The following is a 25,597-nucleotide window of genomic DNA, read 5'->3' as shown; positions in this document are numbered from 1 at the left end:
GAGGGGGAAACGCCAGAGCAGTGGGAATGAGAGGGGGGGGGAAACACCAGAACAGGGGGAATGAGAGGGGGAAACACCAGAGCCAAAGCGATACTTTTTAGGCACCGTCCGAAATGCCTCCTTTGTATCGAGTATCGAGAAACGCCTCGTCATTCAATACCAAAAGTAGAGTAAATCCCATCAGCATCAGCGAGACAATAAACACGCAGCATGCAGCACGCTTCTACAATTTTGTATTATTTGTTAAAATAATGAAGATTCAAAAAAGAATCGGCTGCGAAATAACCTATAATTTTGTGAAATGTACGGAAATGTTTGAACACTGCGAGGGAAATGTTTGTGTCTTATAAACCCATGAGGGGGTGTGCACGTTGTGTGCATGACACGGAAACAAATGAATCAATCAATCCAACCATCTTCAGAACAATGTGCTTTTTTTTTTTGCTCTGTGGACGATCAAAAATGAAAAAAAATAAATAAGCACAAATACTTGACATGAAACGGGGTTTATTTTGGGCAGCGGGGGTGTTAACGTGTGAAGAAAGCTTTGTGGGCATGGATGTCAGGCCCAGCAGCAGTTAGGAAGGGAGAGGCCCAGCGACTCCAATCACAGCAGCAGAGTTGACGCCTCACCTCCGACCACAACCAATCAACGCGCTCGATGGAATATCTGGCAGATGACGGTGCACACAATATGTCACACACAGCAGCTGCACACGCAATGATGAAACCACACAGCACTGGGGCTGGGTATCGTTCAGTCAATGCCGATAGCAATTTTATAAAAACAAAAAGAAATAACATTACGGCACATCTCTTTTCATTCATGTTTCAGCTCCTACTCCGTGAGTCCCGTCTCTGTCTAGCGTAGTGTTTTTCAGGAACCAGGAACGAATACCTGGTATCTAAAACATCCAACATATTATATTTGATGTGTATAATACCCGGCCCTGACAAGACCCAAAGTAAAGCTCTGAATGTAAAATATGTGGACTCTAAGCTCAGAGACTTGTGAGTATCTCGGGGGTGGAGATTGGGCGGCTCAGAGGAGTCATGCACGACGTGTGAATGTGATCACAGTCATAAAAAAAAAGATTGTTTTATTTAATTGTGTGTGGCCGAGCGGCCTCTTCTTCTCACTGAAGACTGCCAACTCCATTACGGCATCTGCAGCATTTCATCTGCCTCGTCTGAGTGGCCCGTTAATGTAGTTATGGAAAACAATGACAACGTTTGGGACTTACCAATTTTCTGGTTGAAAATTTTGTCAAATGCCAGTTCGTCTCTCTCCTCGAGGTACTTCTGCATCACACTGCGAATACTGTGGAAGACAAAAAGGCGGAGAGAAAGGGGATTAATATACAACCGCCGTTACCGGCTCGCTCAGACACGTCGGTCCTGTACACCGGCTAGGGGGTGCACGATGCATCGACTCAACAGCGTGTTTGCCATATCACGCTGTGCGATATCAGTATCGAAAATGTCCCGAGGAGCATGCGCCATTTCATTTATTTGGTGGAGAGATGCACCGGTGGCTGTGTGTTGGGATCAGTTCGCAGCCTGCACATTTCATTGGCCAGTTGCCCTGTCAACACGTGCACGCTTCGACGCGAGTGAAGCGGGAGATCGCGAAAAGGACAGAAAGATAGAGCGCCAACTGCGAAGCAAAGTGTGCGGCGCGAAAGGAAGAGAGAGAAAAGTCAGAACATGAGCGTGGCTCAAGGAGACGACGAAACTACGGAGATCGAAGAGAAAATGTTAGTAGCCAAAAAGTAATGCCTCCTCGCCAGCGTGGAAGTGCTTTGGCTTTAAAGCGCCCATATTCTGCTCATTTTCAGGTTCATAATAGTATTTAGAGGTTGTACCAGAAGAGGTTTACATGGTTTAATTTTCAGAAAACACCATATTTTTGTTGTACTGCTCATTGCTGCAGCTCCTCTTTTCACCCTGTGTGTTGAGCTCTCTGTTTTAGCTACAGAGTGAGACCTCTCACTGCTGGAACATCTTTGTTGGGAGTCGCACATGCTCAGTAGCTAGGTAAGGACTACATGCTCAGTAGCTAGGTAAGGATCACATGAGCTAGCTAGCTGTTTCTCCAACTTCAGTAGAACAAGGCAGGATTAGCTGGGAGACTTCTTCTAAACGAGGGACCACTTCCAACTTTGCGTGGAATACCTGCAGAACAGGGACATGGAAGTAGTTCTTTTGGAGATTATGGTGAACTAGTGTGTGTTGTAGCAGTGTTTTGCCACTGAGAACGAGCTAGCATGCTAACGGTTAGCCCCCTAACCCCCTCGTTTCGGCTAGTGACGTAGAAAGCCGTGCAGATGTTGACCAGCTCACCCGGAGACTGAAGACAGGACACGTTCAGAAACCGTATCTCACTCACAACAGCATGGATGGTTTATTTTCAAAGTTTGTATGCGTGTGGAAGCACCAGAGACACAAAATAACTCCCCAAATCCCAGAAAAAGTGATTTTATTCGTAACATGGGCGCTTTAAGCCAACAGAGCTAATGCACTATGCAAACCGTGCCTTTTGGTGGTACAGCGTATGTGTGAAACCTGTTCTGTAAATCGATTTTGATGCGTTTTCCCATTACTTTTGTGGTTTTATATAGGTTTAGGAATGTCGAAATGAATATCGACATCGCAATATTCACGCTCATTATCGCAATATCGCAATTTTGTCAATATCGTGCAACCCTAACTCCGCCTCCGCCTCCCGTCTTGTGATCCCGGCCTCGGTTTGGGACTCTCCCTGCCTCCCTACCTGTCCCCGGACACAGTCAGAGCTGCAGGGGAGGGAAGAGGAACACAAGGGACACCGCGGGGGAAGCTGGAGAGATACACGCTGCCCTGGGAACAGGGCACTAATGAGAATGCGAGTCGGGAGAATGAATCAATTAGCAGGCCCTCCCCACCACCCACACACACACACACACCCCCCCCTACGGGCCCATTAACACTCCAGCAGCACCCGGCATCCACCGGTGAGAAAGTGGCCAGGTTTCACCTCCGCGGGCGTATGAATGAGCATGTGCACAAGGTCACAATCTCTGCAGTGTCAGAACAAGTATTCAGATCCTGTACTGAAGTACAGTACTAATACCACACTGTGAAAATGTTACTTCAGTAAAAGTGTGTAAGTATCTTCAGGAACATGTAGTTAAAGTATTACACCACTGTAGAAAGAGTAGAGGATCAACCAGCTGTGTGTTTAACGGTCTGATCATCTCAGCTGGACTTGTAGTCGTTATATTGACGGCTAGTTTACTTTAGAATACAACATCAGATTCATATATAAACATCTGTTTTGTGTGATATATCTTTCTTTCTGTCTCTTTGTCTTTCATTCTGTCTGTCTCTCTCTCTTTCCTTCCGTCTCTTTCTTTCTGTCTTCCTTTCTGACGCTGTCTCTGTCTCTTCCTTTCAGTCTCTGTCTCTTCCTTTCAGTCTCTGTCTCTTCCTTTCTGTCTCCCTTTCTGTCTCTGTCTTTTCCTTTCTGTCTCTGTCTTTTTCTTTCTGTCTCTGTGTCTGTCTCTTTCTTTCTTTCTTTCTCTTCCTTTATTTCTGTCTCTTCCTTTCGGTCTCTTTCTTTCTGTCTTCCTTTCTGTCTCTGTCTCTTTCTGTCTCTTCCTTTCTGTCTCCGTCTTCCTTTCTGTCTCTGTCTCTTCCTTTCTGTCTGTCTGTAGTAGTCAGTGTCACAGGAAGAAAACACTCAAGTAAAGTACAAATACCTCAACATGTGGCCCTAAGTACAGTAGTTGAGTAAATGTACTTCGTTACATCCCAGCATTGCGATCTCTGCAGTATTTCCACGTGGTTAGTGTCGGCTCACATGGAGAGGTAATGCCGCTTTCTGTCCCCGCAGCAGATAAACAACACAACCATAAATAACCTTTTGTTTCCAGGAAGAAAATGTTGAAGTCTATAGACGCTTTGACTGAACGTGTGTGTGTGTGTGTGTGTGTGTGTGTGTGTGTGTGTGTGTGTGTGTGTGTGAGAGAGTGCAGCGAGCGCTGATTCCTGGGGGACTTTATCATCACGTGAAAACTGGGCCATACAGAGGACTTCAGAACACTTCTGAATTAGGTTGTAAACACTGTAAGGCTGCGGCACGCAAGCGTGTTGGAAGCGTTTCCAGGCAACATAGAATAGGAAAAGATGTTTATCTGTCATTTTGACACAAAGACATGTTTGAATGTCTCTAGGTTTTGACATAAATGCAGATATAATGCAGTTCTTTTAAATCAAGGCTGAAGACCTATCTTTTTGATGTTGCCTTTCTTTAAATAACTGTTCATTTCTTATACTGAAGCTGCATTGTTGACACTGTAGAACAATCTATATAAGCGTATAAAGAGAAATTCCTATTTTATCTGCTTTTATATATTTAACTGTTTTAACTGCTCTTCAATGTTTAATTTCAATTAATTGAATTAAAATCAGATCAGTATATATTTATGTTTATGGGAAACATCCATGTGTACAGACGAGGCTAGCAGCAGCGGCGCCGCGTCAGACATGTTTCTGGTGTGCAAAGACATGGAAAACGCCACGCAGCCGCCACGCAACAGAAACGCCATGCTCACGCCACGCGGCCAGCGTGCAGGAGGCCTTAGGTGCGTGTATTTGGCGAGGGGTTAAGACTTCCTTCCTCGAGAAAATGTGACATTTCTAAATACATTTAAAAATGTTCCCCCGTACATTTTAGGTCTCTCTCTGTGGGTTTTTGTGTCTCTTTGTGGTAGTTTTGGGTCTCATTTTCACGTCATTTAGGACCGTTATGATCACCATGTGTGTGTCTAAAACGTTGGAAAAGCTAGAGCAGATTATAAATGAATAACACTCAAAAAGCTTCAAGACAAAACTTAAAGCTGAAGAAGTCCGACTACAATCGTCAGAAACCTGCCACAGAGCAACCGATGAGTCGGCCAGCCGCTGCCGCTGTGATAAAGAGTGACTCTTGCGCTGCAGCAATAACTGCTGAAAGCTGAATATACATTCTTCCCCCTTTTGAAAGGCGATGACATGTTATTGTAGGTCATACATTTTCCTCATCTAATAAAAACATCAGGACACTGCGACCTGCACTAAAACTATATAAACTTCCAATTCACAAGGCCTAAACTGGGACTACTTGGCACCCCCAAAAATCATCAGTTAGACCAGTTATCCCAGTGGGTTAGGTGCAGGCAGATTTTAATAGGAGAGTGGGAAGGAGCAGTGGATGTAACATTTCAACTGCAGCTACAGAACAACAAGAATCTAGGAAGTAAACACTTCCTCTTTCAGAGGAGGCCTGTGTGTGTGTGTGTGTTCTTGTTTAACTATATTCGTGGGGTCCAAAACCCGGGAATACAGTATACTTGTGGGGTCCCGACAGCTTTGTGGGGCCAAAATGCTGGACCCCACAAGGTTAAAGGTCAGTTTGAGGGTTAAGACTTGGTTTTAGGATTAGGGTTAGAATGAGGTTCTGGTTAGGGTGAGGGTAAGGGTTAAGGTTAGGCATTTAGTTGTGATGGTTAAAGTTAGGGTAAGGGGCTAGGGAATGCATTATGTCAATGACGGGTCCCCATGAAGATAGTGAGACGCACTGTGTGTGTGTGTGTGTGTGTGTGTGTGTGTGTGTGTCCTGCTGAATCATTAGCAGCTGATTCTGGATTACACTTGGACGCCATGTTGTCAGTTGGTAACGTTTACTGCAAAAAGCAGTGCCTTCTTACGCAATAAAAACAGGCATCGGGGGAGAAATGTTATTACTTCAAACGTCTAATATTGACTGTTGATTTGTGTCCATCCTACTGTCTGCTTTATTCCCTTATAATGCCCATATTTAATGCTTGTCTTTTTAAACTGTATTCTTGCACTGCTGTAGTTTCTATATTACTATGTCTACATCGTTCTCTTATATTGTCCATATTTAATGCTGGTCTCTAGACTTTATCCTCGGACTATTGGACTTATTTGCACTACCACCATGACACACCCTCTCATAGAGCACCTCACCATGCAGACTGAATCCCAGGGTCAGTCCCTGCCCGGTCACTGCAAGCCTCTCATGCTTATACATCCCTTTAGTACATTCATGTTTTTTATTTAGTATCTTTTCTTTTATTGTCCATATTATTCATGTGGATCTGTTTATTTTATCATCCTGTTTATGATGTGTGTGATGTTTTTAAGCTCCTGGGACCTTGAATTTCCCCTTGGGGATCAATAAAGTATCTATCCATCTATCCATCCACCTACCTATCCATGATGCAGTCTGTATGGTTGTTGAGGTTAGGTCAGAGAGGACAGCGTACAGACAGCGGCAGGTAATGAAAACACAGGTGCATTTATAAAAATTGGAATCATGCGCCACATTATTATATTTTGTAATGTCAGTTCAGCCATAAACGCTCTCACGTTAACAATAGTCATATCTTGCTGGTTTGTGTCGTTAAAGCGTCGACACGTAGCATTTTAACCCTCCGTTTTTAAAATAATGTATTTCAGATGTATGGTTTCTTTTAACCAAATTGCCCAAAAATAACACGGATGCACGTTGTATGGTATGGATACCCATACAACATTCGTTGCGGGTAAAATGTATGATTACTTCCATTGAATTTTGGGTGTTTTGATGTGAAAAGAATGTTTAAACGGTTTCAAAACAGCATCGTGACTAAACTTTGACATAAACCAGCCTGCGATTCACTCAACACCCTCTGATCTCAACTATTGGTCAAAATAATTCATAATTTATGCTTTTTTAAACTCAAAAATGAGGTATACTTATGTATAAATTGGGTTTATTGACCGTGACTTTTCACAAAAAGCGACCAAAATGATGGGAATGGTTCATGGTCGACGGGAAGACAAGGGGGGTCTTAAAGGGTTAAAACCTCGACAGCAACACGTCTTTCTTGAGAAAAAAAAAAAAAAAGAAAACATCCCAGCAACTAAACAGGCTACATTTGCACGACTACTTTGTCATTTCTAAGTGGCGTTTTGAGACAAAAGCGATCTCCGTCCCATGAGTTTTAGCTCCAGTAGCAGAGCTAATCTCCGTCTGACAGAACTTCACAGCACACAAATAATGCTTAGTTGTGGTCGTGGATGAACATGAACTCAGGGAATCGACTGACACTTAACTCCTTAGAAAATAATGACGTTTTTAACGGTCTAACTCCAAACTAAACTCAAAGCTCACTGTCCATACTTCCTCACGGCCTCTTGAGCCCCTAACAAGACACAAAAATAGAAACTCTCAGCATTGTAGAGAGCCCTAACTCATTCTTCTGACCGCCACAGAGAACTAATGTTCTGTGGATCAATCCGGAGAACATTAGGTACCTTCGTAGCTCCCATTTGGAGCGATCATTTGAAAGGAGCTCGACAAAACGCTATTTGAACTACGGTTAGGCAGTATACCCACTAAGAAATCTCCAGGATTTCCATATACCCACTTAAAAATATGCAATGATACGCAACAACGTAGTAATGTGAGCAAACTAAACGAACACTGCTGTAGTGTGTGTGTGTGTGTGTGTGTGTAGTGTGTGCGTGGTGTGTAGTGTGTGCGTAGTGTGTGGTGCATAGTGTGTGTAGTGCGTAGTGTGTGGTGCGTATGTAGTGCGTAGTGTGTATGTAGTGCGTAGTGTGTGCGTAGTGTGTGTGTAGTGTGTGCGTAGTGTGTGGTGTGTAGTGCGTAGTGTGTGTGCGTAGTGTGTGTAGTGCGTAGTGTGTGTGTAGTGTGTGTGTAGTGTGTAGTGTGTGTGTAGTGTGTAGTGCGTAGTGTGTGCGTAGTGTGTGCGTAGTGCGTAGTGTGTGCGTAGTGCGTAGTGCGTGCGTGAGTGCGTGCGTGAGTGCGTGCGTAGTGTGTGGTGTGTAGTGCGTAGTGTGTGTGCGTAGTGTGTGTGCGTAGTGTGTGTGCGTAGTGTGTGTGCGTAGTGTGTGTGCGTATTGTGTATGTAGTGCGTAGTGTGTGTGTAGTGTGTGTGTGTGTGTAGTGCGTATTGTGTGTGCAGCGAGCGGGCCCAAATGCTCTGCGTACACTAACGCCAGCATCCTTTCTTCACCACATTTAAGACTAATATAAGCACCCTATTTTATTTTGTCCTCGTTGCTTTGGGGTCAGCTGTAGTGATCCAGGCTCAGGTCCCTGATGTGAAAGCCTCTTACTGCTTCATATTCTATTATGTATTTCAAATATTTAGAATGTCATCCGTGTTTTCCTTCTCATAGGATAAATTTAAAAAAAAGGTATTCCCACCATAAATTGGTGCATAAAAGTGTATCAGAATGCAGGAAATGAAGTATTTGACGCTCAAAATAACCCTGGGGGAGGACACCCAGACCCCACACTTTAAGATATGCCCCCCTCCCCCCAAAGGCCCATTCTGAGCCAGGAAAAAATGTACGGGAAAATAAAAAAGGAGGACGCCAAAACCCCCCGCCAAATACGTGCACCTAAGTCTTCCACATAGCTAGGGAAAACATTCCTCTGTGCTAACGCTGGTACCCACTATATATATATATATATATATATATATATATACATACACACACACACACACACACACATATATACATACATACACACACACACACTGCGTGGTTGGATACAGACATGCATACGAGCATGCAGGGCACCTTCCTTTTGGCTGTAGCTACATGACTCGGCCTCCATTAAACCTGCTTCAGCATGAACCAGCTGTTAGCACAGTTACATGAGAGCGTCCTTACTAGGGCTGTGTGTTGGCAAGAATCTGGCGATACGATACGTGGCTCACGAGTCAATATATTGCGATATATTTCGATACTGTGTGCAAGGCGATATATTGCGATTTTTTTTTTTTTTTTTTTTTTTTAAGTATAATTTAAAAAAAAAAAACATGATGTTAAAAAAAAAAAAATGTCAAAGAAGTTTACTTTAGGTAAACAATCAGTCAGGCGCTGCTAGGCACTGTCAGGCACTGCCAGGCGCTGCTAGGCGCTGCTAGGTGCTGCTAGGCGCTGTCAGGCGCTGCTAGGCGCTGCCAGGCGCTGCTAGGCGCTGTCAGGCGCTGCTAGGCACTGTCAAGCGCTGCTAGGCGCTGTCAGGCACTGCTAGGCACTGTCAGGCACTGCTAGGCGCTGTCAGGCGCTGCTAGGCACTGTCAAGCGCTGCTAGGCGCTGTCAGGCACTGCTAGGCACTGCTAGGCGCTGTCAAGCGCTGCTAGGCGCTGCTAGGCACTATCAAGCTCTGCTAGGCACTGTCAAGCGCTGCTAGGCGCTGTGCGCTGTCAGGCGCTGCTAGGCACTGTCAAGCGCTGCTAGGCACTGTCAGCGCTGCTAGGCACTGTCAAGCGCTGCCAGGCACTGTCAGGCGCTGCTAGGCGCTGCTAGGCACTATCAAGCTCTGCTAGGCACTGTCAAGCGCTGCTAGGGCGCTGTCAGGCGCTGCTAGGCACTGTCAGGCGCTGCTAAGCACTGCTAGGCGCTGCTAGGCACTGTCAGGCACTGCTAGGCGCTGCCAGGCGCTGCCAGGCGCTGTCTGGCACTGCTAAGCACTGCCAGGCGCTGCCAGGCACTGTCAAGCTCTGCTAGGCACTGTCAAGCGCTGCTAGGCACTGTCAGGCACTGCTAGGCGCTGCTAGGCACTGTCAGGCACTGCTAGGCGCTGTCAGGCGCTGCTAGGCACTGTCAAGCGCTGCTAGGCGCTGTCAGGCGCTGCTAGGCACTGTCAAGCGCTGCTAGGCGCTGTCAGGCGCTGCTAGGCACTGTCAGGCGCTGCTAGGCGCTGCTAGGCGCTGCTAGGCGCTGTCAAGCGCTGCTAGGCGAGGACACTAGTGGTGCGTCTCAGCATAGCCATCTAGCGGTAGGGGGTTTAAACACGACAAACGTGAACCACTGTCTTACATGAATATTTTTGAACGAAAAAAAAAAGAAAAATTCGATATTGCTTTTTTGAAAATCAATACAGTATTGCAAAAAATATTGCGATACTCAAGTGTATCGATTTTTTCTCACACCCCTAGTCCTTACTTTGCTAACATTACTACTACTACTGCCAAAAGCTGCCAACACTCGTCTTCTACTGGCTCCTAGGTGACTTCTTTTTACGCTGCCAAAAGCTTCTGCTGTGATGACAAAGCTGGGAAAGCCTTCCAACGTCATCGTAACTACATGTCTTTCTAAATATGTCTAATACATTTATTTCATACAGCGCGCTGGTTTTATTTACTACATCGACGGCCGCTCAGCCTGCATTCACACGTGTATTTATATGAATGCCGGTCTGTACAAGAAGTACATAGTGAACTAAGGCTACTCAAGTACAATTTTGAGGTACTTGTACTTTGAGTATTTCCATTTTCCATACTTTCAACTTCTACTCATCTACATCCCAGGGGCACATATTGTACTTCTTACTCCACTGCATGACTTTACAAAGTATGACATTTGCAGAGAAGTCATTAAAAAGGTCCAATATCACGCTTATTTGTAAGTTTTTACTTGGATTTTGGGTGGTCTACTAGAACACGTTTACATGCTTTGATGAGTCTCTTCATTGTTTTTGTCAAAAAAAGAAGAAAAGTAGACAGTGTCGGGTTTTTCCAGAAAGAATAGACCAGTTCCTATTTCTTCACAGAGGCGAACTCACAGCACCTTTCAGCGATCAAGGAATATATTTTTCAGACTCATTTCCTTTCCCAACGTGACCAGAATACAGTAGCAAAATGAGACCTATTCTAAACCTTTATTTATCCAGGTAAGTCGATTGAGAACAACTTCTCGTTTGCAACCACGACCTGATCACATTCACCCAGTTCCACACATTCATACCTGGAAGCTGCCCAGTACAACCACAGTCTGACCTGCTGGCCACTGAGCAGCTCCACTGGAGCGGTTGGAGGTTAAGGGCCTTGCTCAAGGGCACCTCAGTGGTGGTAATGAGGGAGGGACCACCAGTCTTCATCCTGTCGGTCTGGGGGATTGAACCGGCGACCTCCCGGTCACAAGCTCGCGTGTCTAACCTGACTGAACTCAAAATGTGCTTGACGACCGTGACCTAGACTGCGGCGGACAAGCACAGTCTAGGTCAGGTTTCATAATGAACCAAAACTATTTTTACACTTCTCATACTAACATAACAGATCTCTGAAATCATGTGGGAAACACTGTGGCCCGTTCTGCATCATGAGTACTTTTAGTACTTTATATACTGTACAAGTCAAATATTGTACTTTTACTCAAGCAAGGTTTTGAAGTATTCTTTTTCTTTACATTTTATGTCGAACTTTGAATTTCTCTCTTCTTTTCAGTTGATTAGCTTTGTTTTTAGCGCTTTCTTTTAAGGCCGTTTCATGCTTCTGCGTCGAATCGACGGGGTACCCCCGTAGACCCCTCTGCGTCGCAGCGAACCCCTCTCCGAGCCCTCCGCCGTAGCTCGACGTGCACCTCCAAAAATGTGTAACTTTGAGGCAACGCAGACCGCAAGGACAGCGCTTGGTCGACTGGTCCTGTGTGTTGATAGTCGTGTTTCCAGCAGCCTGCTGTGGGGAGCAGCAACGTGCTAGTTCACTGACATCAGCTTCGCAAAATAAACTCAGACGTATTTTGGTTCCAATGACGGCGTTATCCGTGTCTATTTGTGTCAATTTAATTTATAGTATCAAATCATAACATAAGAGTTATCTCGAGACACTTTACAGATAGAGTAGGTCTAGACCACACTCTATAATTTACAAAGCCCCAACAATTGTAGTAATTCCCCCAAGAGCAAACATTTAGTGCGACAGTGGCGAGGAAGAACTCCTTTTTAGGAAGAAACCTCGGACAGACCCAACTCAAAACATTACATATATATAAAAAAACGTAGTAACGTTTTGAAATTAGCACTTTGCCAGCTAGCAGTACTTTGTGGGTACTTTGTGGGTAGTTGTGCTAAAGTTAGCTTGTTAACATAAACTGGCTGGCAGACACCTCGCAAATAACCTCAGACTTATTTTCTGGTTACAGCCCCCTGGCGTTATGGCGGTGAAATGCACCGCGATGCAAAGCAACCCCGACGCAGAACTCCGAAAGGGTCACGACGCCGTAGCTACGGCGTGGAGTTGACGCATAAGCATAAAACGGCCTTTTGGTCAAACGGTGCAAAGAAACTCCTGCACGGCGTCTAACTTGCAAAGATAAATGTAATAGCTGGCAACGTTTTGGTACTAGAGCTTCATTCCTTTTTTTTTTTTTGGGCCCGATGGTCCAGTGCCGGTACGTTGCCAGCTTTTAATGCATCTCTTGCAAGTTAGACAGTGTGCGGGAGTTTCTTTGCAACGTTTGACCTAGTTTCTTTGCAACCCCCCCCAACCCACCCTCCGATGCGCCTGCTTCACATTATAGATGTGCAAAGTATTTTACCGCTCTGAGCTCTTTTTACCATTAAAAGCTCCCAAAGTACCAGGATCAGTACGTGTAAAGAAGGCCCAGCTTTAATTAGCTGCTGATCTCCACACTGACAATGACCAACATTGTCTTGGTGACTATTTAACGCTGCAGGAAGTATGCACGTGTCAATATTTAACATGTTAACAGGGTGTCATTGTCATTTTTATAGCTGCGTCTGTGGCCATGTAAGTAATTAAACTGTGTTGATAACAGACCGCACAGCCGAGTGCCAAGACTTTGATGTGTTCAAATATATTTTAGACCAGGGGTGGGACAAAATAGCGATACGACAATAGATCGTTGGCCGTTAAGCGATACAAGAATCTACACGCTGGCGCCAAACATCGATATTTTAATGAGTTAAAAAAGGCGTTTTAAAGCTTTAGTGCGTACCTTTTTGATATTAATGAACGTCCGTTACATTCAAGCCATTACCAAATGAGTTGCTACAAAGCTAATTAAGACTATCAGCTCCACACAACTCTCTCTGTGTTCCTCAGTATGACTATGTTCAGAAGATTGTGGCGTCCGGCGACTTTCCCGCGCAGAAGCTCGAGTGAAGATAATGACCTCTTCTGAAGAGTCCGTCATGTTATTTTAATCCTCCGTGTCCTCCTTGGCTACTAGCAGCTGTGTGGGGGAGGGTGATAACAGAAGGCTTGTATCATGTGGACACGCCGAAAGTTGTCATTACTTAGACTTCCTCATGGGGGCGACAGAAACTCTCCTGTTGGGGGGTTTGAAAAAGCGACGAAAACAAAGTGCTAATTTTTCATTTTGACCCACGAGGACAACAAAAAGGTTAAATAGATTTCCCCGCTCCCAGCGTCGCTACCTAACGGCTCCTTGAACCGGTTGAGTGTCTTTTTACAAAAAAATTATTTAAAAAAATAGCAATCAAAACGCCTTTACACTCTGCTCATAAAAATGAGCATATCTTAAAAACTAAGAAATGGACAGAGTTCAAATAACTCATGGAGTGTTAAGAGATATTTTCTTCATGTTTCACCATTTAGAAACCGTTTGGATCAACACGTCCAAACAACGTGACCCAAAACCTTCTGTAAGCTTATTTAAGCCGCAGCCTTTACCTGAAAGACTAGTTAGCTTTAAAAACCTGTTTTTCTGGCTACTGCTTGGCACCTGACTGTAGCTAGTATGGTCGGTAAGTATAGGGGTTAGGGTGTGAATGGAGCTGCGTAAAACAAATTGGGCAATTTTCAGACAAGCCATCATTTCCTTTTAACTCCGGTATTGAGGGAGTGAAAAGACTTTGGATTAGTTTCAGTTCAGATACCTTTATCGGTGTTCTTTTCCCCTGGGTTTGTGGACCACTTCGGTGCGCATATTTGGCGGAGGGGTTTAGGGGACTTTGCTCACAAAAATGTGATGTGCTTCAGTGAAAGAAATATGCAATTTGACATCATTCTGGACCGTCACTAATCACCGTATCTGTGTCTAAAACGACTAAAACGAAAAGTAGAGCATATAATAATAGGACAAAACATGGTAAAGAAGTTCAACTACAATCATTAGATCTGAGAAAAGTCTTTTAGTTAGTTTCTTTTTTCCCCGTTGTTTTGGCTTTTTTTTTTTTTTGGCACCTTTTCTGGCACTTTTTTTTGCCGCACTTCACGTTTATTCAGCTTTAGGTGCTGCCAGAAACGGCTCGGGTGCTGCACCTTAAGACTTATAAAAGGCAGGGATAACCCTGAAACCTCGCCTACCCCTGTGTGAAGCCTAAAACAAAAGAAAAAAAAACAATGCCTTCTCAGTGTCTGCAGGAAAACAGCAGTCGCAGTAACAATGGTTACTTTCGGGATATAGCCCCTCTTGGGATTATAACACGACGGCACCGTCCACGTTGATTCTCCAGATGAACTGCCAGATTATGCAATTACAAAAGATATTTACTGGCCGTTCTGATTCACCGCCTTAACAGACACTTCAAAATGAAATGCTCTTCTGTAAAACACTTGCCCGGGAGTCTGCTCTAGACAGGTACCCTTTGTGCAATTACAGTTTTGCTCTTAAGGTGAAGAGGCAAATATAATTAAAGCTGCTGCTGCCGCCACCACCACGCTCACCTGGCGTCCCATTCCCAACTGAGCATGTGTGGCTGACACAGGACGAGACAAACTCTGGGGCTGCCAACTCTCACGCGTGATTTATGGTTGCGAGGAGGCTCCACGCAGAGCTTTCGCCGTAGCCTACCGTAAGAGGCCTGAAGTTTATACTTGCGCGCTGGTGTGTGCGTCGATCTCTTTAAGAGAATTGCAGGGCTGGCGTTCCACACACTGCGGAACGGCTGCGGATCCGCTCCAGAACAGCGGCGGAGTCAATAGGTTTCCATTAAAGTCAATGTGTGTATTTGTGTGTACGTGTATTTCCCTGCACTACACCTTGAAAACGTCATAGTGGGCGGAGACAGGCCTGAAACAAACTGTTGTTGGTTTTGTGGTTCCGTTTATAGAAACTACATCCTGTTATACAGCGCGATCATACGCCAGATCTCGTGGGTCCTCGTGACTTCGTGACTTCGTGATCCGGACCTGGTGGGTATTGAAGGACGGCGGAGCACGGAGCCGAGCCAAAAACGTATTTGACGCATCGGGATATCGAATCAAAGACATGATAATCGAAATCGATCAGTGAAGATTCACACCTCTACAATGTTGACAACGAAACTTAGGAGCACATCTCTGGTGAAGACAAGATTTAAAGGTGCTTTTGCCTGATTCTTTGTGGAAAAAAATATGTTTTCTGGGTGACTAGATCAGTTTTCTGGTCTCTAAAATGTCAGAAAATGGTGAAAAATGTGGATCAGTGTTTCCCAAAGCCCCAAGATGACGTCTTCAAATGTCTTGTTTTGTCCACAACTCAAAAGATCTTCAGTTTACTGTCCCAGAGGAGAGAAGAGACTAGAAGACATTTAACAAGCTGGAATCAGAGAGGTTTCACTTTCTTTCATAAAAAAAAAAAAAAAATGACCCAACCTGATTAAGCAATTATCAAAACAGATGGCGGTTAATTTAATAGTTGACAACTCATCGATTAATCTTTGCAGCTCTAAAATGAAGTGTTGTGATGCCGAGAGACGTCCCGGCCTACAGATCCTAACCTACAGACTACAGAAAACCTTAGTTTGGTACAGATCCTCGCAAAAATCACACTATAATCATTTTTCATTTAGAAAGATTTAATATTAGTCAATGAAAATGAGAATAATGATACAAACATGATCATTCCCTTCAATATCGTGCATCATATCGCAATTCAGCCTGTCGCAATATGCAATAAATCAATGAATCGCAGAATAAATAAAAAAAATGAGCTCGATCGCGGCCGGAACATTTCCAATTTCATTTATTGTTTTTGGTTGTTTTGTTCATTTATTGTGTATATTTAAAATGTCTTCCAGTTCCAGTGTTAAATATTCTTTAGAACTAAAAGTGTATTGATCTTTGAAAAGGTGTACCTGCATTATCATTATGCCATTATCATTATATTAGATGAAAATGGTCTCAGAACGTTTATAGCAATAATTTCTGGGACAATTTATCGTCCAGCAAAATGTGTTATCGTGACAGGCCTAATCGCAATATCAGTCAAAAATAATCGCAATTACATATTTTCCTCATATCGTGCAGCCCTGGCTGCAAGTTCTGCAACAGAACAGAAACAAGTGACTGAAATACCGAAAAAAAAATCAGCTGAAACAGAAGACGACAGGCGTCCTACGGGAGGTTACACACAACTGTGAAAACTCAAGTGTGACAACGGCATGCTCTTTGGAAACCTGTGTCCGTTACGAGTAGGACTTCCTCTGCTTTAAGCGTTAAGAGGCAGAATGGTCGTCCTGGAGGAGCCAAATGGGCCCATTGGTGCTTTTTCAGATGAGTCATCGCATCATCCGAGAAGGACATTAACAATCCTGAGCAAACTGCTCGCCCCGGGAGAACCACTGAACGATATTAAAACGTTACGAGAATCAATATTACACTCAAATACAGCGACGAAATTACAACCATGAATCATACGGATGAAAAACGGGGTGATTGAACAGTTATTTTTACAAGAGCTCAACTGACAAATGTTATTTGGTATTTTTTACTTGGGAGTAAAGTAGAAAACCAGACCAAGCATGCAGGGTTTTCCCCTACTATTATAAAGGTTTAGGGGCACCACCTAAGCCGAATGAATGCGAAATGTGAGCATTAAATGACTTTTCTCAGATCTAATGATTGTAGTTTGTCCCCAGTGGACTTACTAAACCGTCCGTTGTCCTCGGGTCAAATATGACCCATTTTTCTATATGAGAAATTTGGGTTCTCTTTCAACCTAACTACGACCACTACAAAATCAACACAGAGGAAACACTGCGACTACTCAAACCCTGTCGTATCTCCACCTCCTGGATAACGTCATGTCTCGTATCTTATATGGGTTTCTCGATACCAGCAGGCCGTCCGATCGCCCTCCCCAACGCCTCTCGGCATCTCTCATGCCTCCAGTGTTGCTGTCAGAATCTCACCTCTCTGCCAGAGGACTTAACCTTGGCCCGCCGAGAATGTGGCAGCACCACGTTATCTCCAACGGCCACATTAAACGGCCCTCCCCAACAAGCATGCGGCTGAAAGCTTCACACGTGAACTGAACTAAAGTGTGCAACTTTGCACACCATCTCTACGATCTTGTATCAAATTCTGCCATTAAACTCCACAGATACCAGCCATACTCTCCCAAACGTCCTGCTCACTTCTCTCTCGTGTTCAGCACATTATTCTCACATCTTTTGCAATCCAAATTAAAGCAATTCCTCTGCAACCATCTAAAGCACTTACGCGTGATAATGCTATGTTTGATAAGGCTGCACAGGTGGGGGAAAAAAAAAAACAGAAAATAAAAAACCACAATGCAACCATTTCATCCAGTTGGATTGGAGACATCATTGTGATGTTTTAAGTCAATTTTCATATTATGCGAGTCTTGCTTTGCAGACTGATTTACTCTGTGTGAAAATGCTTTTATAAGTCCATTAGCTTAGGCTTTTATCTCTGCATCTCCTGTGTAATAATGGGCAATAAATAACAAAAGCTCATATCTAACATAAACATCACTAACACAAGAGCAGCTTGTTCTGGTTTGTTCCAACAGAAATGCCTCTGCAGGATGCAGTTAAAAAGAACTACATGACCTGTGTGTGCAGGTATCAGTTTCAGCTAATCTGTGCTCCGGTTGATAATGTGCTAATCTGTCAAAAGGCCAGCTGTTGTCTTTGGTTTCGTAAACACCTCAGAGGCTCGCGGTTCCCAATCCGTGGATTAACTTCCCGTGTCAATGTTTCCCCAACCTGGATTCCTAACTTGAATGAGGAGCAGCAAACTCAATTAGTACTTTGTCACGGTCAAATGCGACGATGACGACGCACCGCCTGAACTGAGTACTTAACAACTAAACACCGTACGTGACGGAGACGCCAACATAGAACTGCTCAATACTAGGGGTCAGGGTTCGAAGTTAACTGTTCTGTCTAACAGCCTAATGGCTAGCAAACAGGGCTGTGTGTTGGCAAGAATCTGGCGATACGATGCGTATCACGATACCTGGGTCACGATTCAATATATTGCGATACTGTGCGCAAGGCGATATATTGGGATTTTTTTTTTTTAATAGTATTGTGGTTCACAGGTTCTTAGTGGGCTAATGTTTCTATATGCTCAAGTAGGCCATAATAAAAGAAAATACATAGCCTCTGTCACAATACATAACGCATTATGTGCAATCTGAAAAAAGAAAAGACATCTGTCTAAATGCTTGCACTATTCCTGCACAGGGTCCATCCAACACAACACGTTTTGTGTTGCAAAAACACGATAAAAAAAAAAGAAAGAAATATTGCGTTTTTGAAAAATCGACACAGTATTGCAAAATAAAATATCGCGATACTCAAGTGTATTGATTTTTTCTTACACCCCTGCTAGTAAATGTTCAAATCTGACCAGCCACTCAGTAAATAACCTTTGTTTCATTGGCTTCAATCTACCAGCCGCGTTCATATTTTACCGGCATTTGGCTGGTGGATGGTGCTTATTTTGGACCCAGCGAGGGTTGTAAAGATACATCGATCTGGATCGATTCGATCCTTAAAGCTTCAGTGCGTAACCTTTCGATATTACAAATGAGTTGCTACAAAGCTAATTAAGACAGAATATAGAACAGATTTATAGATTTAATAAAAGTAGCTCAGTTGGTGGTTACTTGTAATCCAATCGAGTGCGAGTCTTTGATTTGTTTGGCACTTGGAGCTCAGTGTTTGGGTACAAGGCTGTTGACATTCATACAGAGTGGCCTGACTGCATTTTCAGTTATTAATGATTCAAATAACGTATTCAATGTATAATTAAAAATACCAAATGCCTTGAAAACAGTTTGTGTCGAGTGCCTAAAGCTTTCATTCGAGGCTCCTGAACTACGGCTACATCTACACTGCTACGTTTTCGTTTTTTAGACGGAGTTTTGAGACAAAAACAATCGCAAAGCGTTGGAAGTCCACCAAGAAAAGGAACATTAGCCATCAACCGATTCAACAAAAGTACGATCAAGGTCTACAAAAGCAAGTATTAAAACCCATTACCCCTGTGTGTCCGCTGGAAATATCCAAAGGATTCTCCAGACTTCTTAGATCCAACGTACTAATTCAGTTTTTTAACATCATTTTTGATTTGTCGTGCGAGTCAACAGTTTACCCATCACACTGTAAAAAAAGAAATAAGTCCACCAAGCGATGAATTAACAAAGTCAGATGTACTGTTACGAGTGTATTCTGGCTCCATATTTAAACTCGACTATTGATGGCAGGCAAGCTTGAAAAATGTCCCTGAAAAGTTCAGTTTGCCTCGTGCAGATAAATGCAGCTGTAGTCAGCTTGTATTCACGGCAGTACAAATGAACACCAACCCATTTTCACGGCATTAAATACGTCTTCAGATGTCCATAGGAACTTTTACAAACCCCACGAAAAGAAACGACTAAATACTATACAGCTTCTGTTTGACGTTAGCATGGTTAGCTCTTCATCTGTATCTGTCACCTGCAGCCAATGCAAGCTTTTTAGAGCAAACGTTGAGGCCTGCAAATGGTTTTAGTATTCCTAAAGAATCTAAAAGGGCACAACAGTGGCGATGCTAGTTTTCCATACTGATGGCAGAGCAGTGGCCTCGGGAACGTAAAGACACGTGATGCCATGTAGTTTTTGACTTGACAGTAATTAAATGTGACTAAAATGTACACTGTAATAGATTGCCCGCCACAAAGCGAGCTTCACGTTTCTGCAAGTTCCTTTTAAAACCATACTGACACAAAGTGAAACCAGTAACTGCCTGAAGGCAGGAAACCTACGTTTGTCAACTCTCTTTTAAAAGAAATGTCACCAATGGTTCGCAGTACTGTAGAGCTAATGTCATTAGAAGCAAATGGGCTTAAATATGCAAAACTGCTGGTGTGGTTAATACATGATCTAAAAAGGTGAAGGCAACACTGAGGAAATAAACTGTGATTGATACATGTTGGACTTGTTATCGGTTACAAAATGATCACATTATAGTGTGTGGAAAAACACAAGGGCTGCAACCTAACTAGTATTTTCATTGTCGACTAATCTGTTGATTCTTCTCTCGGATATCCGATGAGTTGTTTGGTCTATAAAATGTCAGAAAATTGGGGGAAAATGTCGATCGGCGTTTCCCGAAAGCCTGACAGCCTTTGTTGCTCATGCGCTGGAGGTGAAACCGTTCTCTTAACCCTGTGAAGAGCGCAGGGCCCGTCTGCTTTTCATGATCGATGAATGGATAAACGAGACACGGAATGATTTCATATCACTCTTAAACTCGAACATATGAATGGCGATTGATCTAGGTTAGCACATTTAATTAGCCATCACAGAAAATCCTTCAATAAAATCATTTCAGTTGAAACAACTATCATATTCATGACCGTGCGTTAACACACTGTCTGGATCACTGCTTTCTGCTGATCTGCCAAGACAAGTCAGTCAATAACTGGACAGCTGACCTTCTTCCTCCAAAGAAAAGAAGCACTCTTGGTTTTAAATACATTTTGGTTGTTTAACCCACATCAACACTTTGAAATGCAGAGCCAAACGCACAGTTTACACATGAGTGGGTGTGTCAATAATAGTTCCCAGTCGGTGATTAATGAATGTGAAGTACAAGGTTGATGAATGTAAACACGACGAAAAACACAAATTACATCTGGCGGCCGTGCCAACTGCCGGTTGAGATCTGTTCGGCACAGGGCGACCGTTTACACAACGGCAAGCATTTGACTAAACACAAATACCTCAGTCGAAATGACAGACGCCGTAGCAAAAGCAACTCTCTCAATAACCAAATCTTAACCACTTCCTCAAGTCGCAGATACATGCAGAGTTGTAGTCTAATGTATAGTAGTGGGTGTACTGTATATTGGCCAGAATCTGCTTTTTTTTTGGGGGGGGTGTCCTCCCCCAGGGAAGTTGAGCATCAACGACTTCATTTTCTGTATTCTGATACACTTTTTTTGCACCAATTCACGGTTGAAATACCTTTATTTATCCTATGTGAAGACGGAAAACACAGATGACAATTCAGAATATATCAAAAATATAGTGGAAAGTATGTTGTTGCGCGTCACTGGGCATTTTTAAAGCGGGTATATGGAAATCCTGGCGCTTTCTTAGTGGTAGTGGATATACTGCGTATACCTGCGTATCACATGGACTACACCACTGGCTACATGCCTTATAAAAACATGGTCTGAAGAGAGACATTGCGGCCTCAGTTGAAATGACAGACAACTGTCTCCATAACCAAATCTTAACCACTTCCTCTCCGATCAAGTCGCAGCCACGCGCCTTACAAAACTGGGTCTGAAGAGAGACGTTCGCCCCCCGATAAGCCGCGTAGCAGCAGGGACAAAAGGGATGTGTAATTATGTGTAGATGTCGGAGGGGAGGGGGGCGGGTGCATTATTGAAATCAGACTGTAGCTGTAGTTTCATCTGATGGCCTACTCACGCTGGGTTTCTTGCAAACAGCTCGGATGAGCGGGGGTTTTCGAGTCAAGAGCTGCACGCCTGCACCAGAGGGGCTACAACACCGCAGACCAGACTCAGCAGCAGCCTCTAAATAAATGGGGCTGGGCAATATATCAATATAAATCCATATCATGACGTGAGACTAGATATCTTAGGTTTTGGATATCGTGATATATAAGTGGTGTCTTTTCCTGGTGTTACGGGCTGCATGACAGTAAAGTGATGTCATTTTTCTGAACAACTATCACATTAATCCCCAACTATTTGGATAATCGGTTCATCAGTTTGAGTCATTCTTTATGGGGAACAAAGTTAAACTTCTCGGATGTCAGCTTGTTAAACGTGAACATGTTCTAGTCTCTTCTCTCCTCTGTGACAGCAAACGGAATATTTTTGAGTTGTGGACAAAAACAAGACATTTGAGGACGTCGTCTTGGGCTTTTTGGGGAAACACCGATCCACATTGTTAAAGTCATTTTATCGACCAAACAACCAATCGATTAATTGGGGAAATAATCTACAGATTAAACCGACGATGAAACAGGGCAACCCTAATGACCAGATTGCACGTCTGTTTGACAGACGTTGGCACCAATAGCAAGAACAGGACACCATTAAGGCTTGGCATTGTTTGAACAAAATGTGACACATATCCTGCATCATAATCTGCTATTGTGGCCTCCTCGGTTGTGAGAGGCTAGTGGCTCACATTTGGTATATGTGCAGTTTGGTGTCCCAAATTCCCCAAACAATGTCCTTAATTATGAACCTGCTAAACCACCTGTTTAACAGGTGTTTGGGTTATGGTTAGGGTTAGGGGCAACCTGTCTCAAATAAGACCCTCAGCATTTGGGACACTCACGTTTTTGGAAAATAATTTGGGACACTTAACTGCACGTATAGCGTTAACTTCTTGGTAAGTTACAGGAGTAGCAGAAACTGACACACACACAAAAACACACAGTCATATTTAGCATACAGTAAGTCACAGGTTTGAGAGGAAGCACGCCTCCATCTCCCTATATGGCTGCACAGAATGCACAAAATATCCATCCATTAGACAGGAAAACAATCCCCAAGCTCCGGGGGGGGACAGCAGCAAGGGCAACATGTAAGCTCTTTGTTAAAAAAAAAAAAAAAAAGGTAGTTTTTACCTGGGTTCAGGCAGGATGATTTTCTTACTCGCCCGGGCCGCTGGAGTAGATTTGCTCTTCTCCATCGCCATCAAATAACTGACATCGGCGAGCACTGCTTCGAGGTCCGCCATCTTTCGACCCTGGGAGGACCAAATCAATAAAATAACCGGGGCTGGATGTGTGGGGGGGGGGGGTGCTTTTTTTATTTTAGGGAATTAAAAAAAAGCAATGTTCCTCCGCCAGATATGACCAACATCAAGCGCCAAAGGTGTGTGACAGCAGGGGGTGGGGGGGAGGGGTGGGGGGGGGCGCGCTGACCATCGACTGGTATCGTGTCGCTGTCTCCGGGCTGTAGTCCGCACACTTCGCCCTCTAAACTACCATCACTGGGACAGAAAAGGGGAAATTCAGAAGGCGAGACATTGGGTGACAGGTTGCTCGAGAAATATAGTCAGCAGCAGGGCCGCTAAATCACCGTCCTTGTAATCCCATTTAGAAGAAAAAAAAACGGGAAAATGCAATGTGATATGTCTCACAGAGATTGGGTATAACGCACCAGATGCTGAAGCTGGAAGACAGCAGCTGTCAAATCCTACAGGGGGACTGTTCTTTGGTCCCTATTGATTGAAAGTGTCCACACGACTGGTTTGTCTCCAGTGGTTGGCATGTGTTTTAGGGGCTTCCCCCCCCCGTTAAAATGTAAACACTGTGCTGTCATGAAAAAATACGTTATGATTTAAGTGGAGTGGCTGCAGAGTGACAATGTGACTTGTCTCCTTCTGCGTGTTAGAAATCCAGCGATAAAGCAGCGGGGACACGTGTAGTTCTCTTCGTCTCAAACGTCCATCGAAAGAAGGGGCATAAAGGAGCGAGGCGACAGGTTGAAATGTGTATCATCAAGATGCTTCTTCGTCCTCCTTGAAAGTCTCAACTGATACACCGACAAAATGCACATCTGTAAATACGCGTTTTGGCACAAATACACCCAACACGAGCACAGGTTAAAGAGGAGCTGCAGGGCTCCATAAAAATATTTCACACCGCTGTTGTTTATGTTGCTGCCTCGCTTCCTGTCTAACGTTCCTCAAATCACTCACACACAAAAAAATGTCGCCCAAAAATATGTCATTTAAACACCTTAAGAGGTTGAGCATAAACTAATGGCTGTCATTCACTAATCACAAGCCAAATCCACGAAGCTAACTAGTTCTAGCCTGCTGGGAATATCGATATTTTGGGTTCAGTCTGCTAGTTAGCCGCCGCGCTAGCTAGCGATACGAAACCTGCTAGCCAGTAGGCTAACTACCGAATACGAGTCAATCAATCTATGCATCTAGTTTAGATTAATTCACTTCAGCAGATGCATACAAATACCCTCGTTGCCAGCAGCTAACAGACTCACTAGCTTGGCGGACTTAACTGCAACACTGGCTCGGTTTCAGACTTAGTTAATAAGCTAACGGCGGCGAGTCAACTCGTATTTAGGGAAGTCTTGCAGCGTTTCCGACACCAAAAAAAACGACATAAAAAGAGAGTCCAACAGCTTTAAAAACCAAGATGAAATCGCACACGATAATCCATAGTTTGTTGTTGAGTTACCCCGAGTATGGGGGGGGGACCTCCTTGCCTGGAGACCCAGCACAGAGCGACTGACTGTGGGCTGATGGTGACGCTGATCGGGGAGGAGGGGGGAGGGAGCGCCGGGAGATGGAAATCGGCTCCGTCGGTTTACTTCTTTAGCTTGTTAAACTTTTTCCTCTTCGGCGTAAACTGTTATTAAATGTTACGACAACACATTTAACCACCATTTGTTGCGTTACGCACATAACACGACAATGTGCTGGTGGGTATTTCTCGTATATCGACCACACGCAGGTCGATATCTCGAATTAAAAACGAGGGGAACCGAGCAGCAAGCTCCGAGCGACTCCTGTCTGCCAGGTTACCCGGGCTGGAGAGCACAAAGTCCGGCTACGTAACGTAGCTGCGTCCGCTGCCTCCTCGGAGCGTTTCGCCAGTCGATACTGTCCGCTCCTTTTTCGGTTATGCTGTTCGTTTCCCAGCTCCAATATGGCACATGTTTTCAGTTGAAGTCCCTCTTCTTCCTCGGTGTATTTTCTGTATTTTTTTTGCTAGCACAGTGGCAGCACTGCTTGCTTTGTGGTTCAACTTCCTCCCACTGCGGCGGGGAGAGGCTCGTAAAACCCGGATCGGATCATTGTTAACTGGAGCCGGACCACAATGTGTTGACAGAATGGATAGGGCTTTTATTTCTATTTTTATACATGTTACAAAAACATCATTGTATTTTTTTCAATCAGAAATGAAAGCATACATGTGTAGCTACTTATTACCACAGTATCACAGTAGTGGATTTCCCCCCTTTTTTTTAAACACATGTTGAGACATTTTTGTCAGTGGTAATTGACGACCTTTACTTGGAATAGCGCCGACCAGTCTGTATCCAGGAAATATCCTAGTACTCTGAAAAAGAAACGCATTTATTTGAATTGCGTAAGTGAAACAGTTTCACTGCAGCACATCATTCCTCTGTTAAATACGTTGTTTTTCACATTGAATCTGAATGTTCACGAAGCCTCTGATAATTAATATTACAGCTCAGTGAATGATTTTGTAAAGGGTGCCCCAGGGAGCTGGATGGGTTGTGTTTTGGTGGAAACATAGTGCCGTTTCCTGGCCAGCACTGGTAATGCTCCTGATACACTGCACCAGGCCTGAGAAAAAACTATATAACTATATAAAAAATGATATATCAAAAATAGGGATGTTTTATACACTGACCGTGCAGTAAATACATGATAGATAGATAGATAGATAGATAGATAGATAGATAGAGAGAGGTAGGTGGGTAGATAGATAGATAAAGAGAGAGAGGTAGATAGGTAGAGAGAGAGAGAGAGAGAGAGATAGATAGATAGATAGATAG

The 25,597-nt window shown here is 43.8% G+C and overlaps 1 protein-coding gene across 1 annotated transcript in view; it reads right to left on the bottom strand.

Moving 5' to 3' along the window:
• The window catches only part of grk3 (G protein-coupled receptor kinase 3), an 89,672-nt gene extending 64,851 nt beyond the window's left edge, over nucleotides 1-24,821 (bottom strand). The window contains exons 1-2 of the mRNA XM_078270863.1: nucleotides 22,669-24,821; nucleotides 1,245-1,321 (exon numbers count right to left, since the gene is read on the bottom strand). Of these exons, the coding sequence (XP_078126989.1) occupies nucleotides 1,245-1,321; nucleotides 22,669-22,781 (190 nt within the window). The 5' untranslated portion in view covers nucleotides 22,782-24,821. The remainder of the gene's footprint in view (nucleotides 1-1,244; nucleotides 1,322-22,668) is intronic.
• Nucleotides 24,822-25,597: the final 776 nt, after the last annotated feature.

Source organism: Sander vitreus, chromosome 16 (assembly GCF_031162955.1).
Source record: "Sander vitreus isolate 19-12246 chromosome 16, sanVit1, whole genome shotgun sequence".
In the NCBI taxonomy this organism is placed as follows: Eukaryota; Metazoa; Chordata; class Actinopteri; order Perciformes; family Percidae; genus Sander; species Sander vitreus.
Note: the sequence above shows the minus strand (reverse complement) of the source record. Positions and strands in the feature narration are given on the sequence as shown.